Source organism: Channa argus, chromosome 5, assembly GCF_033026475.1.
Source record: "Channa argus isolate prfri chromosome 5, Channa argus male v1.0, whole genome shotgun sequence".
NCBI lineage: Eukaryota > Metazoa > Chordata > Actinopteri > Anabantiformes > Channidae > Channa > Channa argus.
In genome coordinates, this window is record NC_090201.1 from 9,509,778 (window position 1) to 9,523,802 (window position 14,025).

General features: G+C 41.9%; 1 protein-coding gene across 7 annotated transcripts in view; it reads right to left on the reverse strand.

The window, feature by feature from the left end:
* The window catches only part of celf4 (CUGBP, Elav-like family member 4), a 77,746-nt gene extending 66,317 nt beyond the window's left edge, over nt 1-11,429 (reverse strand). For 3 of the 7 annotated variants that reach the window (XM_067503399.1, XM_067503397.1, XM_067503396.1), the window contains exon 1: nt 10,699-11,428. In XM_067503399.1, coding sequence (XP_067359500.1) covers nt 10,699-10,975 — 277 coding nt within the window. In that variant the 5' untranslated portion in view covers nt 10,976-11,428. Of the gene's footprint in view, nt 1-10,698 lie in introns of all 7 variants that reach the window. The other 4 variants (XM_067503394.1, XM_067503393.1, XM_067503400.1 and 1 more) reach the window with 3 other exon arrangements.
* Between the last annotated feature and the right edge of the window lie 2,596 nt (nt 11,430-14,025).

Sequence of the window (14,025 nt, forward strand, 5' to 3'; positions counted from 1 at the left end):
GAAAGACAGCCAGGGATTTCCATATAAAAAGTAAACATAGTTATCCGTCCTTTCTAACGTGTCAGTGCGTAAGACCAACAAAGCAGCAGCCAGCCATTTCTTAATTCACCTAATAATTCACTAACATAACATTAACACATTAGCATATTAACATTAGGGCATTAAGTAGCTTCTAATCCCAAAGAGATAGTGGTTGGGATATGTAAGGATGCACGTTTTTAATAGCTTTGCAGATACCTGTGTCTTTCCAAATGCAAGTTGAGGGGACATTCTGTTGTTGTCAGACTAATGAAGCCTTTGGCACGGAAAGTTGATTTTCAAAGTCCCTTTATTGGCGTTCCAGCCACAGATAATTATATATATTCATCCCCTTTGGCAGTCACTTTTATCCAGCTCATTTAGAAAGCTTGGCTTCCTCTTGGACAAATTGGGACATTGAAAGGCAGATTGGAGTGATAGTTTTTACATTTTGCATCGATGGCACATTAATCAGGGCAACTATAGCTATGGGAAAAGATTTGCTTAAACACCCCGTGAAAAGCTGGTCATTTGTCTGTAGCAAATAGTATCACACAAGTTATGTCATTATCAAAAATGCATTCTTTCTGCCTGTGTAAAAGAGTCTTGTACTACAAATCCATAATGGACCAAAGCGCTTAGCTCTGGAGCACAACAGACAATTAATTTGCAGAATAATAAATGTCAAAAAATTATTTACAGGCTTAAGTAAGGGAGTTTGTTTACAACTCAATGTCCATAACAGGTCAGTCCACTGTAGCGCCTCAGGAAGCTTTTAAATAAAAACTTTATTTTTCTAGGTAAACGGACACTAAATAGACAGTAAATGCATTACTTATGTTATGTTCCTTCTTTAGTAGTTAACTTTTATTAATTTCTAAAGACAATATTAAAGATGACAACATTGCAAACTTTAGCAATTTTAATGTTAACTCAATTAAAGACAGCTTTAATTATAATATTGGAACATCTGAAACTAGTTTTCTATTTATGTTGTTGGCAAAATGGACTTTTGTTAGATTTGCTAGAGCCTATATCAAATAAATTGCTTCTGCTGGGTGCGTGTTCGTGGTATTGATGAACAATCCATAGAGGGACACATCGTTTTCTCTCTCTCTTTCTCACTCGCTCTCTCTGTCCTACACACGTACACACACATACTTCTGTTGCTCCGGGGAAAGCAAAGCTTATCAACTAACCAGTGCTCACACACACACGCCGGTGCTCACACATATACTTCTCTGTCTCTATTTATAAGCCCCATGAAGTCATTCCACACCAAGTCAAGCGGGGTATGTATAGGTTTGGCCAGGATTCCCATCTCCTGTTCTGTGATTAAAGGACCAAACTAATAGGCTCTGTCTCGCTGGGAACCTGTGTGGGGCTGGGAGAGACCCCAGAAGCCATTAAATTGCAAATCTGTAATAATTTGTTGAAGGCTTTCTGTCCAGATCATTCCCAGGGCTGATTTGTGCATCGGAGTAGTGTTCTGAATGGCCAAGCACAAACCAGCTGAGCCCACCGGCAAGCCAGCCAAGTTAGTCAACTAGAGGGCACACTTCAGATCCACAAAGAGCTACATTTACTTAACAAGAAACCATCATACAGACTTGTGTTGTTCCCTTTTCATTCTATTTGGATCCACAATTTGTGCAAAATTAAAGTCTGATTCACAAAAGCAGTAGTAAATTGTGCACTAAACAATTAGGCAAATTGTCTGAACAAAGGACGGCTCAGAAAGCACAAAAAGCTGCAATATAATATTTAAAAAACAAACAAAATAGTAAAATAACCTAAAATAAAGTTTTGATAGAAATTATGCCTAAAATTTAAGACACATTAAATTCATTAAGACAATTTATGAATTATCTATGAATACTTAATGTTATGGATTATTACTTTTCTTTCTAAGATTTATAGATGGTATAAGCAAAGAAAAGGGGGCTACACATGCATATAGTACACTGCATAGCAGACAAACTGCACTTCTGGGCAACGATGGACAGGAGGCACAAACGTCATGGCTCAGTGACGTCAGTGAACACACACAGACAGTGTGAAGCAACGAACATCTGCAGTCAGGTCATACTACTGTCAAAACAATTAATGGTTCTCTGGATGGTCATCTCATGAATTCCTACTGTCCTAACATACATTAAAGCCTATAGTGCATCAAAAAATGTGTGGCCTAGTTATTCTTGAGCATTGACACCTGAAACTTAATCTAAACAACTATACACAGTACCATTTCTAAATTTGAACAAACTGGAAGCGTTAACATGAAAAACATACAGAAACACACCAAATTGATAAATATACAGTAACACCTTTCCCATTAGCTTGTTTTCAGAGAGCCTGACTAAAATTGAGGCCACTTGCTGATTTACCCCTGGGGCGGCTGGGAGCTACAGGGGTCTAATGCTGCTCCGGTCTAAGGAAGGTCATTGTTCCTTCTCGAGCCGTGATGGCCACACACTAGTGCTTAAATCTGGCAAAACGCAGCCTATAAATTACAGCAGAGGACAGAGGGGTCAGAGCCTGGCATGGAACTGGGCCAGAAGCTATCAATCTGTCGGGGCCAGTGAGGGCGACATCTGTCTCTGGGACTCCCTCACTCTTTTTACTTCTCTCTATGTCTATCGTTTTCCTTTTCTGCTTTTCAATGTTTTCTTTTCAGCCCCTTCCCTGTTTCTTAAGCTCGCTCTGTGCCTGTCATTGAACAGTCTCTCAGTGCCTCCATTTTTAGTCTGCACCTCTCGCTCTCTTTACAATCTCTGCTCTCTTTCTTTTATTTCGCTCTGCCTCTTGATATTCTCTCTCTGTCTTTGTGTGCAACCCCCCCACCCGAACTCTCTTCCATGGATCTCCCTCGCCTCTTTTCACGCATTCTCTTACATCATCTGTGTTTCAACATCTCTCCTTCCCTCTCTCCCTCCTGCTCTCTCTCTGTCTTGAGCTCTTTGTCGTTTTACGCACTCTTGCACCATCTCCCTCTGCAGCAATATGTTTTGGTCTATCTGCTCTCCAACCAGCAGGATAGGATAAAGCCTTGATGTACTTTCTCTCAATGTGATGCCAGTATGATTTGAATGGCAACATCTGATAGCAAAATGCACTCATCTGCACAGTTTTGGGAGGATGATATTGGAATGATATGGGCACAGTGGCAATACAAAATTTGAAAAAAACAAACTCAAAGACTATCAGTTTCCCTATGTCATTCAGAGCTGTACCAACAAACTATTTCAGAAATGTAAAATGAAAGAATTACAAATATCCTCCCAACTGGTTGGCTAACTTCTTAATTCTTCTTGGAAGTAATAGTTTTAAAGTAAGACTCTGACCTAAATTAAGATTTCTCAAGTCTAATGTACAACAAACATTTCATTTTGCCTGATGCTTCTGCCACTTTTATCAGAACATCTTGCATTGGATTTGCTATTCATTCTCTTGAAAACTTCTGCATGGCTTATTAATCCTCCTCCATTTTCTGAACCAAACTTGGCCTTGAATAATTGAGAGGGATCTTTGAAAAGCCCTAACCTCCATTCCCACCTTTCTTTTACAAGTCAACGTGGTGCATTTTTAAATAGGGGACATGAAATAGGCATGAAGGCAGATGGGAAGAAAGTGAACTAAATCGGGGACACTCAAACCTGGCAGTCATGGCACCAACACAAGACACAAGGCAAACAGAGAAAGTTAAATCTGGCCTGAAAATATTATCTGGCTTTACAAGTCAAACATGCTCAACAGTTTTTGACATGCTTTTTGTGTGGAAAACAGGTACACGGCTCATGTAATCCTGCTTTAAAGAATCCCAGCAGGAAGACTCAAAAATGTCTCTTCAAGTTGTGTTTAGCAGTTTGGTTGAGATTAAACATCAATTTGAACTACTTTGAATGAACCAAAATCTCTAAAACAGAATATTTTTTAGTGCCTATTAGCACTAGCAATTGTGAGGGATCAAAAAAGATTAAAAGTTAACTGATAGGATTGTTTTGTAATGTAATAACAATTATTTGCTATTTCAAACCTTAACACAGAAAACAATAAAAGAAGAAGACAGAAAAGAAAAACAAATACTGTATGACTGGACTTACTTAAAAACCTTTCGAGAAGAACATCTAACAAGAATTAATGCATTGATGGGCTACTGTCACTGTGACCATATTTTTCAAATTGCTGCTGTGTCATGCTTCTATTTCCTCACTGAAAGCCACTGCAGCAGGGGGCTGCAGCCGGACCTGTTTTCATGTACATCCTGATGGTTCAAGTCACTTTTAGTACGTTTAGTGTTTAGATGTAAAATATAAGTATTTATAATAAACATTAAATGTTTGAAATTAAAGTGTTGCTTTAGAGCTAACATTGGCACATGCAGTACCCTGCAGCACAGTTACACACACACATACACACAAATGTCCAACACACATGCAAAATATTGATAAACACAAAAATACAGAAAAGAAAATGCCCACAGAACCAAATAAACATACACAAACACACATATTATGGACACACACATACTGAGCATGAAAATTATAGTATTCCCTATCATAATGCCTCCTGACTGTGCAAAGCTTGATAAAAGGAGCCGGCAACTCTAATCCAAAAAGCAAAACACCAGTTTCCAAGTTCACACGCAGACCTTCTCAAACCTTCTGACTACTGAACAAAAGAAATGTTTTTTAAGCCTTTTAAATGGAACAACCACAAAAAAAAGTAAAGTATTTGGAGTTAAACAAAAAGGCACAAATAACATGAGGTTTACTGAACGAGATCTTGTTATGGGAGCAGCATGTGTGAAACTATATGTTTATACTAATTATGCTCCAAGCGTATATAAAATATTCCTACTAGCCAATAATTACATAAATAAATATAAAAATACTTACATAAAAATATAAAAAAGTCTATTCCCTACAGGAAGCCCTTTTATTAGGAATTCAGACTTGCATAACTGCAACTATCAGTGGAACAAGAGTAAAACTCAACCACAACATGTAAGACTTTCCAACATTTCAAAACTATTGCACTCACTATCTCCAGAACCAGCTACTGGTATTTGAAGCAGTGCGGTGTGGAAGTGGTATTAAGGGTAGCTAAAAGATTGAAGAGGCCCAAAGCGTCAACTTTTTAAAAATTTAACACAAAGCACAATAATGCTTAGCTGATGTAAGAGCCTTGAAAACAGAAAATATTTACCTCTCCAAGGAGCATTTGTCAAAAAAGATTTTTTTTTTTCATCTTCTAAAAGAATGGTACACTGGGGCAATGAACACAGCAACAGAAAAGCAAGACTTGGAAAAAAAGGAGGTATGGGGGGCGAGGGTGGGGGCACTGGAAGTTGTTTAGTCTTTCTTTATGGAAAACAAAAGGCCAAAAGTTGATGAAACCTTTAAGGCAGTTTTTATGTTTACCCAGCTCCAGGGTATCAAGGAGTTTACCTGAGTTACAACAAAGGAAAGCTTCTTCACTGTACGTTTTTCCACCTAATTATTAAAAAATGTTATGGATCACTTTCTTCTTTACTGTAATGTAAACAAAATGATGCTTTAGGAAGTAATATATGGTCCCGACAAGGTCAAATAAATTGAAAATATTCTTATAGACAGCAGATCAACAGCCTCTCTGACCTGTAACGATAACCACAAATCTTCACCCCAAGTCAGTGCTGCCATCCACAGGGAGCCATGACTTCATGTGGAGCCATTAGGTACACTCTGACACACTGATATTTGCTGACTACGCCATTTTACCGTATGATACTAGGTGCACATGTGCTGCTCAACTATTAACATAAGACATTTTCTGTGAAGCAATCGCAAATAAGGTGCAAAAATTTTAATTTCAGTCAATAGTAATTTCAAATGCACGCAGTGTACAGAGAGCACAGTTACTCTTGTATATGTGTGCACCAAACTCATAATTTCTGCAGCTTTTCTAAATGAGTGTCAGCTATGTTCAGTCAGCCAACAGGATGTGAGATGAGATGAACAGGCAAGTAAAGCCACCCCTTTACATTATCTCTCTCTGAGGTCAGTGGTTTTAATGAGAGGACAGCTGAGGTCAGAGGAGTCAGATGACTCCACCACCCTGACAGGCTTCATGACTCGAAACCTACTGTTAGCATGCTAATCCTTGCAGGAGCTCCACAAGCACTCCCTCCTTTGGCTTGGCCATCTCTCACTATGAGTAACTGGCTCCCTGCTCGCCCATCAGCCGGCCTCCCATCTGACAGTCCCCTCCAATACTAATGGACAACAGAGGCAGTTCTGCCTTGACAACGGTCCTCCTGACAAATTAGGCTCACTGTACTCCCTGTTCTGGCTCCGCCTCTTGTATCCCTCTTGTTGCTTGGCAGTTCTGGGCTCTGCCAGGACAGAGGTGGCGGGTGCGTCGTGGTGCTAGTTATCGAGTGTTCCTTAGAAGCAACGTCCTCTGTGACACATGTTGCATTTCTCATGGACAAAACACTCTCGTGGACAAAATCGATTGCGATGCGTCTTCACAGAAACAGGGCACAATGTAGGGCCTGAGCGTGCATTCTGAACTGAGCTGAGTGGAGGATTCTGGGCCAGGGAGGAGAGGAGGAGCACATAAACACACACTCACTTGAAGATGCACACACACACATACACACATACACACACACACAGACTCATCCCAAACTGAGTGCAATAGGAGGAGAGAGAAGGATCCCACAGAGAGGATGATGCAAGGGGAGTGAAATTTTTTCGGCCGGAACGCATGCTGCATTAACGCAGACCTGCAGGACAAAAAAAAAAAAAAAAAAAGACACACCCGCACTCCTTTCTCTCTTTGTTCAAAACCAAATTTGGTTTTATCCTTGCCTTCCTTTGCAGACGTCACTTCTCTAATGGCAACCTGTAACACCTAATTGCCAGCAATAAAAATCAGCATGAGTCTTTCATGTTTTTGGCATCATGACTTCCTGGCTTCACCAAACATGATAAGCTCAATGATCTGTTCTGAACCTGCTTCTCTGACATACTCAGATAAAAGGGCTGAAGTACCAAAACCATAGGCATTCAGAGGGAACCATAACTCCCTTTATGACCTGCACAGATTATAGCCCCCATCTGTAGCATAAGCCCATCTGCAGTATGGGTAAATTTAAACAAGATTACTATTGGTCATTACACTGTATCTCCACTTGTTTGATTTCAAACATATTAAACCTTATATGATCATATAATCCTTATTTCAAGTATTGATATGAAATTATAAAAACAGTTTAACGGCCCATGCATTATCATTAATCGCTACAGTTATTTTAACAAAGTGATCTGATGGCGTCTTCTTTAATTAAAGGAGACCTAGTGAAAGGATGTGATTTGAACTAAAGAACTAATTTGAACATTTTGTTGACATCATTTGCCAGATCAAAATGGACTTTTTGACCCAAATATAAGTCATCTTTCAGTTCCTGTCTTTGAGGCCATCTCTGGCTTTGGAACTCCTTATACTGTCTGAGCCTATGGCGAGAACTGTTGCTAATGTACTTAGTTTGGCCAAGGACAAATACATTACTCACATTAAAGTACCACCAAATGAAACAGCAGCAGTAAAACAAACTTGGTGCCACCTAGCATTTTCCTGAAGGAAGAGATAGAGAATAAAGGATAGGCTACGATCACAATACTGTCTGATGATGTGACGGTTATAAACAACAGATAACAGCTTCAGTTATTAAATGTCTTCCCTATATCGTCACAGCCCCAAGTGCTCCTGTGATTATTACATTAAATCGGGCTGATGAATAGTGCTAGCAATCATTTCTACACCTTCTCTTGAAAAGATCTTCACCTCCCATGCTGTATTGCCAGAGAAGAGAAAGAAAAAGGGCCGGCTCTTTGTGCTAGCCATGCCTCTCAGCTCCGTTGTGCTTGGAAGCAGGAGCAGCAGCAGCCGGTGACCGTTATAAATGGCCTCTATTAGCATGGCTCGGTCGCAGAGGGGAGAGAAATAAAATCATTGGGAGAATGTAGGCCTGCGCTGGTGTCCCGGCACCTGCTCCCAGCCTCTGCAGACCCCCGTCCCATGCTCCCCTCCTCCCTGCTCCCTCCACCCCTCCATTCCAAAGGGACAGAATCCTAAAGACTAGATTACTAGTGATACATGGAGTCATTATGGGGAGGGTTATAGCAATAGTATCACAGGCACGGTGACAATGGGTATGAAAGGGGTTTCTTTCTTGAGATGTAGCGTTACCACAGTAAAGGCTGTTTTTTCAGGTTTGTTGATGTACAACAGAACAGGATGGGGGCCTTTTATTACCTGCGGCTGCAGAATAGGCTCTGCATTATCTGCTAAAAACCATGCTTATTTCTTTTGTAAAAGTGCCGTGTCTCTTTGGATAAAGTTAAATGAATGCAACAGTGTCCCCAGATGAGCCATTACATCGTTAGCGATGACAGTTTCTGAAACAGAGGTAAAACAAAATTGTAAAAAAAGTGGCATTTGATCATCTGCAATCTCTGGTTCAAGCTGAGGCGGTGTACCACCGCGGCCATTACAGAGCATGATGCACTGTCACTGAACAGACAACATGTCAGTGCAAGTACATAAAGTGAAGATAAAAGAAGAAACAGGACAAGCTAAAAATGAAGAGGAATGGGCCGGGGTACTGAAGAGGAGGAAAGATGGAAGAGAAGAATAGAAGAGGAGTTTTCTGGTGGGCAGCTCTATAGACTTCACTCCACTGGAGCATTTCACACCTTAAAGGGTCATCGTGGCCTCGCTTTGACTCTCTCTAGTCTAAAGCAGGATTCTGTAAAATACGGCACAGAACGACGTGAAGGAGCTGAAGAACACAGGAGATGGAAGAGTGCTGAAACACTCCCCACATTTTTTAACCACCAAAAAGAAACAGTTGATTTAAGCTTTTCCAGTTGTTTTGGGCAACAATAAGCCAAGTCTGATTGTGAAAATCCAAGAATAAGAATAATGCAGGCAACAACAACCAGTGTGAATAACATAAAAATCATCATTAACAGTTAGTATGGATTTAAATTATATTTAATTGTACAAGGCACAGAAAAACTGATGGAGCTTTAATTATTTAGCTTCCAAATATTTGTATATTTCTTTGTAAGTGTGTTTACTCTTTTCTCAAACCCTTGCTGTGATAGCTTAATCTACCTGATTCATGTTGGGCTGTGTCGTCCTCAATAAAACCAGTGTGACGGCAGTGTGCACAGTCAGTCACTTTGCCTGTTATTTGTGGGACGTGCTGTCTTTTACTGCTAATTTGGGAATCTTCTATGGAAACCTCAGGAAGGTGTTAGTAGTCTGTGGAGGGAACACGGCCTTCAAACAGCTTGCAGTGAGCCAGTGAGCTGGTGAGCCAGGGAGTAGCTAGTGCCTCCAGCTAGTTAAAATATGAGCACAGCGGGGGCTTGCTAATGAAAGCGGGAGCCCAGCCCAGGAAGCAGGGCCGTATATCGCAGTGAGGAGACAGTTCTTAGAATCAGCTGGTGAGTCGTGCCTATAGTTCTGGGGCCACTGGTGATTAAGCATCCAACAGGGAGTCACTACTACAGCTGGGCTATTAATAAAAGACACCCCCACCCCCATCCTCCACACTTCTTCACTTCATTGGCGCCCCCCCCCCACAAGCCTGCAGACAGTCTCCGCCCTCTGGAATTATTTGTATATCATAATCATTTCCTGACACATGGTGCATGTCACATATCATTTACATGGAGAAGAGGAGGCTCTGAAGGGGAAGCGGGGGTTGGGGTCTGGGAGTTTTCCTGCAGGTACACGGGATCAGGGGGCAGAGAATGACCCCTTCCCTCGAGAACAGAAAATAAAATCCAGGGTTAAAACACCATCATTCCTGTTGCACCAAAAGTACCAGTCTGCACGCTCATATTACAGCAAAAGCCAAAAGGCGATAATATTTAACCCAGAAATACACTAGAAAAGTTTCAGAAAGACGTGTAAAAGGCTTAGAAAACTGAAATATCGATAAAGCTGATGTAAATTTAGTGTTTTTATTTTGTAGCTTGTTTTTTTTATTGTGTGTAAGCTCTGATCACCAATATTCGACAATTTAAAAAAAAAAGCCTTTCAAAAGTACAATGTAGTCACAGCCTACGTCTCCCTGCCCCCCGCCCCCGCCCCTAGCCCTCCCTTACACACACACCCCCACACAAACACACACAGAGTTACGGGGAACAGAACGTGCACATTGCTGCGGGCAATCAAACACAACCTCTCTGCTATTGCAACGCGAAAACGTGAGGTTAATGGCCTGGATTTTAGCACTGTGGTGAATGAAAGCACGATTACAATCGCAGGACTGGATGTGTGAATACTCCCGTGCTCACTGCCCAAATAGGAACATTGCTCCTCCTAATCTCACTTTACATAAATTCATGCCGTCGTGACTCCCGATTCGTGACACTCGTGCTTGAGCACAGCGGGAATGAGGAGTCTATTAAAAATATCCTCTCTGATGCCACAAATACCAAGAACAGCGTACACTGTGTAATTACAGAAAATCGTACAATTTGCCAACAACTGTGCAGTTCTACACATCACATCCTGCATGATTCAGGATCCTCACTTTCACCGATGTGTGACAGAAATCACACTGACAAAACAAGTACAGCCATAGTTGTCTCAGGGAATCTGGGCATAACCCACCTTTGTGCATGCCCGTGAAGCGGTCCTTGAGCACAGTGAGCTCGTAGATCTTGCCGAACTCCTCGAAGAGGGGCCGGAGGTCTTTCTCGTCCAGGTTGCGGGGGATCTGGCCGATGAAGAGTTTGATGGCATCGTGGTCCTTCATCGGGATGGTGGCCGGGCAGCCCGCCGGGCTGTGGCTGTGGCTTAATCCGTTCACGAGCCCGTTCGTGCTGGCGGAGACCACACTGACACCGTGCACCGTGCCGTCCACCTGCCCGTTGGTTAAAGTTGCCATCTTCGGACCGGCCAGTGAGTTGGGATGGGTGCAACAGCAGCAGGCGGTGATGGTGGAGAGTCGTTTTAGGTTGAAAAAAAAAAAACAGCTGGTGAAAGTCTTGGTCAAAATTTGGTTCCGAGACCAAGCTGTGCCAGAACTGCTCTCGTCCTATCAAAGCCAATATTTACATTGATGTGAAAACACATGTAGCATTTGGCGAAGACGCATATCAAAAGCGCGCAATGCCGTTGGTCCCGGTGTAGGCTTTGATTCCTTATATTTATGTCCTAACCAATAACTCGTTCATTGATTTCATAAAAGAGAGACAGAGAGAAAGAGAGAAAAAGAGAAGGGGGAGGGAGAGAGAAGAGAGTGAGAGGGAGAGAGAGAGACCAAGAGTGTTCACTGTCTATTTACACCCACGTTCCCTCGTCCCAGCGTCTTGGCACCCTTTTATTTTTTTGCATTGAGGAGTCGGTATGGGTGTCTTCTCGGTTTAAACGGACAGGGCCGGCTCAATCTCTGCTAGGACAGTGGGTAGGTTTGAATGAAGTGGGACCACTATAAACTAGGCATATGTCAAATCCAGCGTTTTCCGCGCCCCCCCTTTTCTTACGCGAAGGTCGAGTGGTACATTCCAGCAAGGGGAGAGGGTCTATAAATAGAGAAATATAGAGAATACGGTCCTTTGTGCTCCGACTCCGAGCAAATCACTACATATTTACGAAACTCACGAACATTCTATTGCTTCGTGACTGACACGCACTCTGTTCCTATTAATTATAACAAGCAGTAACTCTGTCTTAATGGCAATTCACTCCTCACATGTCTCAATTGATCTGAAAAAACAAACAAAAAAACAAAAACAAAACAGCAAGCAATGTAGAGAGGGTATGATGGAAACGTGGCTTTCGTTTTAAGGAGGTTTGGTTTTGTACTTAAATCACGTTAATATAATTTCAGAGCTTTCCTCATTGCAATGGCAGCAGCAGCGGCAGCGGCAGCAGCAGAGCCGCTGCTTCCTCTCCGCTCCTGGACGGTGGACAGCTCCGTGGTGCTGAAATGCATCTCCACTGGCGAAACTTATAAATACACCGGTGGAGGATTTCTCTGACGGTTCCAAATGATTTTATTGTTAAGACCGAGCACAGGGTTTACAGCGGCGAGACGATGTATTATTAGCTTCCGTTGCGATTTCCAAAGTTATGTGGATTAGATTATTTGATTTCCAAAAAGGGGAAGTCTGTGAGCACCGCCGAGTGGCGTAGAAAGGGGGCGCATGGAAAGGGAAAAAAATCAAATAAGAATGGGACAAATTGAAAAGATGCACATAAATAGGAATCACTTTGGTTTTCTCTAGGTGTTGAAGATCTGTCAAAAAGACAAAAGAAAAAATGGAATCAAGGACATATAAGGAATGTGAGGATTAAAAAAGTCACGGACGTCACAATTTGAACTGTAAATGCAGTGCACCTGAAACATCCAAAAAGCTATTTCTATTTCATGCGGAGGGGCCATCTAATATTCATTCCACATCAAATTAATTTTGAGCTATAAGGCTATAGTCATCAATCAGTTTTAAATCAAAAGGAGAGTGGCCAGTCTGATTACTTTAGCAGTCCTTGATTTATGAAAATCTTGGTTTGAGTGAGTTAGGATTTTATATTAAATACCACTCAGAGTGGAAGATCTGAACACTTAGCCCACACATATATTAAAAGCACTAGTGGTCGGTGTGCACATTGTGACAGATAAAGAAACAACGTGCCCTTATTAAATTGGTAGAAAAATGAAAGAAATGTCTATTTTTTAAGATTCAGCGTATTACATTTTAGTAACCCGCCTCAGGTCAGACTGAGCTTTATAGTACAATAAGCATGTTCCTCCCACAGCCAAGGAAGAGTCTTTTTGTGCTGTGAAGATGCACAAGAAGGAGAAAATTGAGATATTCCTTGTAAAATTGGGTATAACCCATAATGACAAAAATGTATTTTTGATATATTAGATAAGTTCATAAAAAACCTGAGCTTTCGTTCTCATTTAAGGTCATCAGCTGTTCCCAAGTACTCCTTGGGGAATCAGTGTATGTTATCTCTGTTCCCAAAGGACCACTGCCATACCAAGGTCAGAGGAGTGTGTAAATGATAGGAGAGCTGATATTCCTATGGAAATCCAGCCGGATTAATGTCATTCAGACAGTCAGCATGTTAAGACAGTTGTGTCAAGCTGGGGAGCCGATTTAAATCACGTAAAAAAATGAAATGATGGTACTGTACTGTTCTGTCTCTTGTGGCTCCTTTGTCTCACAGAATCACAATATATTAAATAAATCCACAACATTTTATTTTACACTCATCGTGAAGGCAGCAATACGTATTACTTAGATTTGATCTTATGATATAGTCATATCAGACCAAAGGCCAAAGTGTCCTGTTATGGGGCCTCAAGGAACCTGACCCATTCATAAACAAAACGAACTTTTATTTAAATTCAGTATCTTCTGTTAAACCATTCAGCCTTAAGCTCGCAGTTGTGACCTATTTGTTTTCATTTCTGGCTGTGAGGCAAACCCCCCTCCGCCTAGACATTAGCCACCCATTAAATAACAAAAGCGACACACTCGGTGTCTCTTTCACTTCTTTCTGCTCTCCGCCAGCTAAATGGCCCGGTAATGTCATCCCGTTCTCACGGCATGACCAGGCCCCAGCGGGGGTGGGAGGGGGGCTTGGCTCTCTTTGGCATGCCACCGTGCTCTGCTCTCCAAGCTTTCCCCCGGGGCCACACTCCATTCAGCACGGCAGCCTTCCCTGGGCTCACGCCTGAGTTACCTCCAGCAATATTTTAATACAAGGGTGAAACGGGAGGGCACAAATCATTGTAATTGTGTTCAGCGGGTCCTGCCGTAATGATTATGTAAGGTATGGCGCCACGATGGTTCCCCCACGTACGTCTCGTCACACAGTCTACCTGTGAGCCACAAAGAGCGTCTTTCATTGTCGCCAGGAGTGAAATGGCTTCGGCGACTGAGCCCATCGGACTGATAATAATAACACGCAATTAACGAGCAA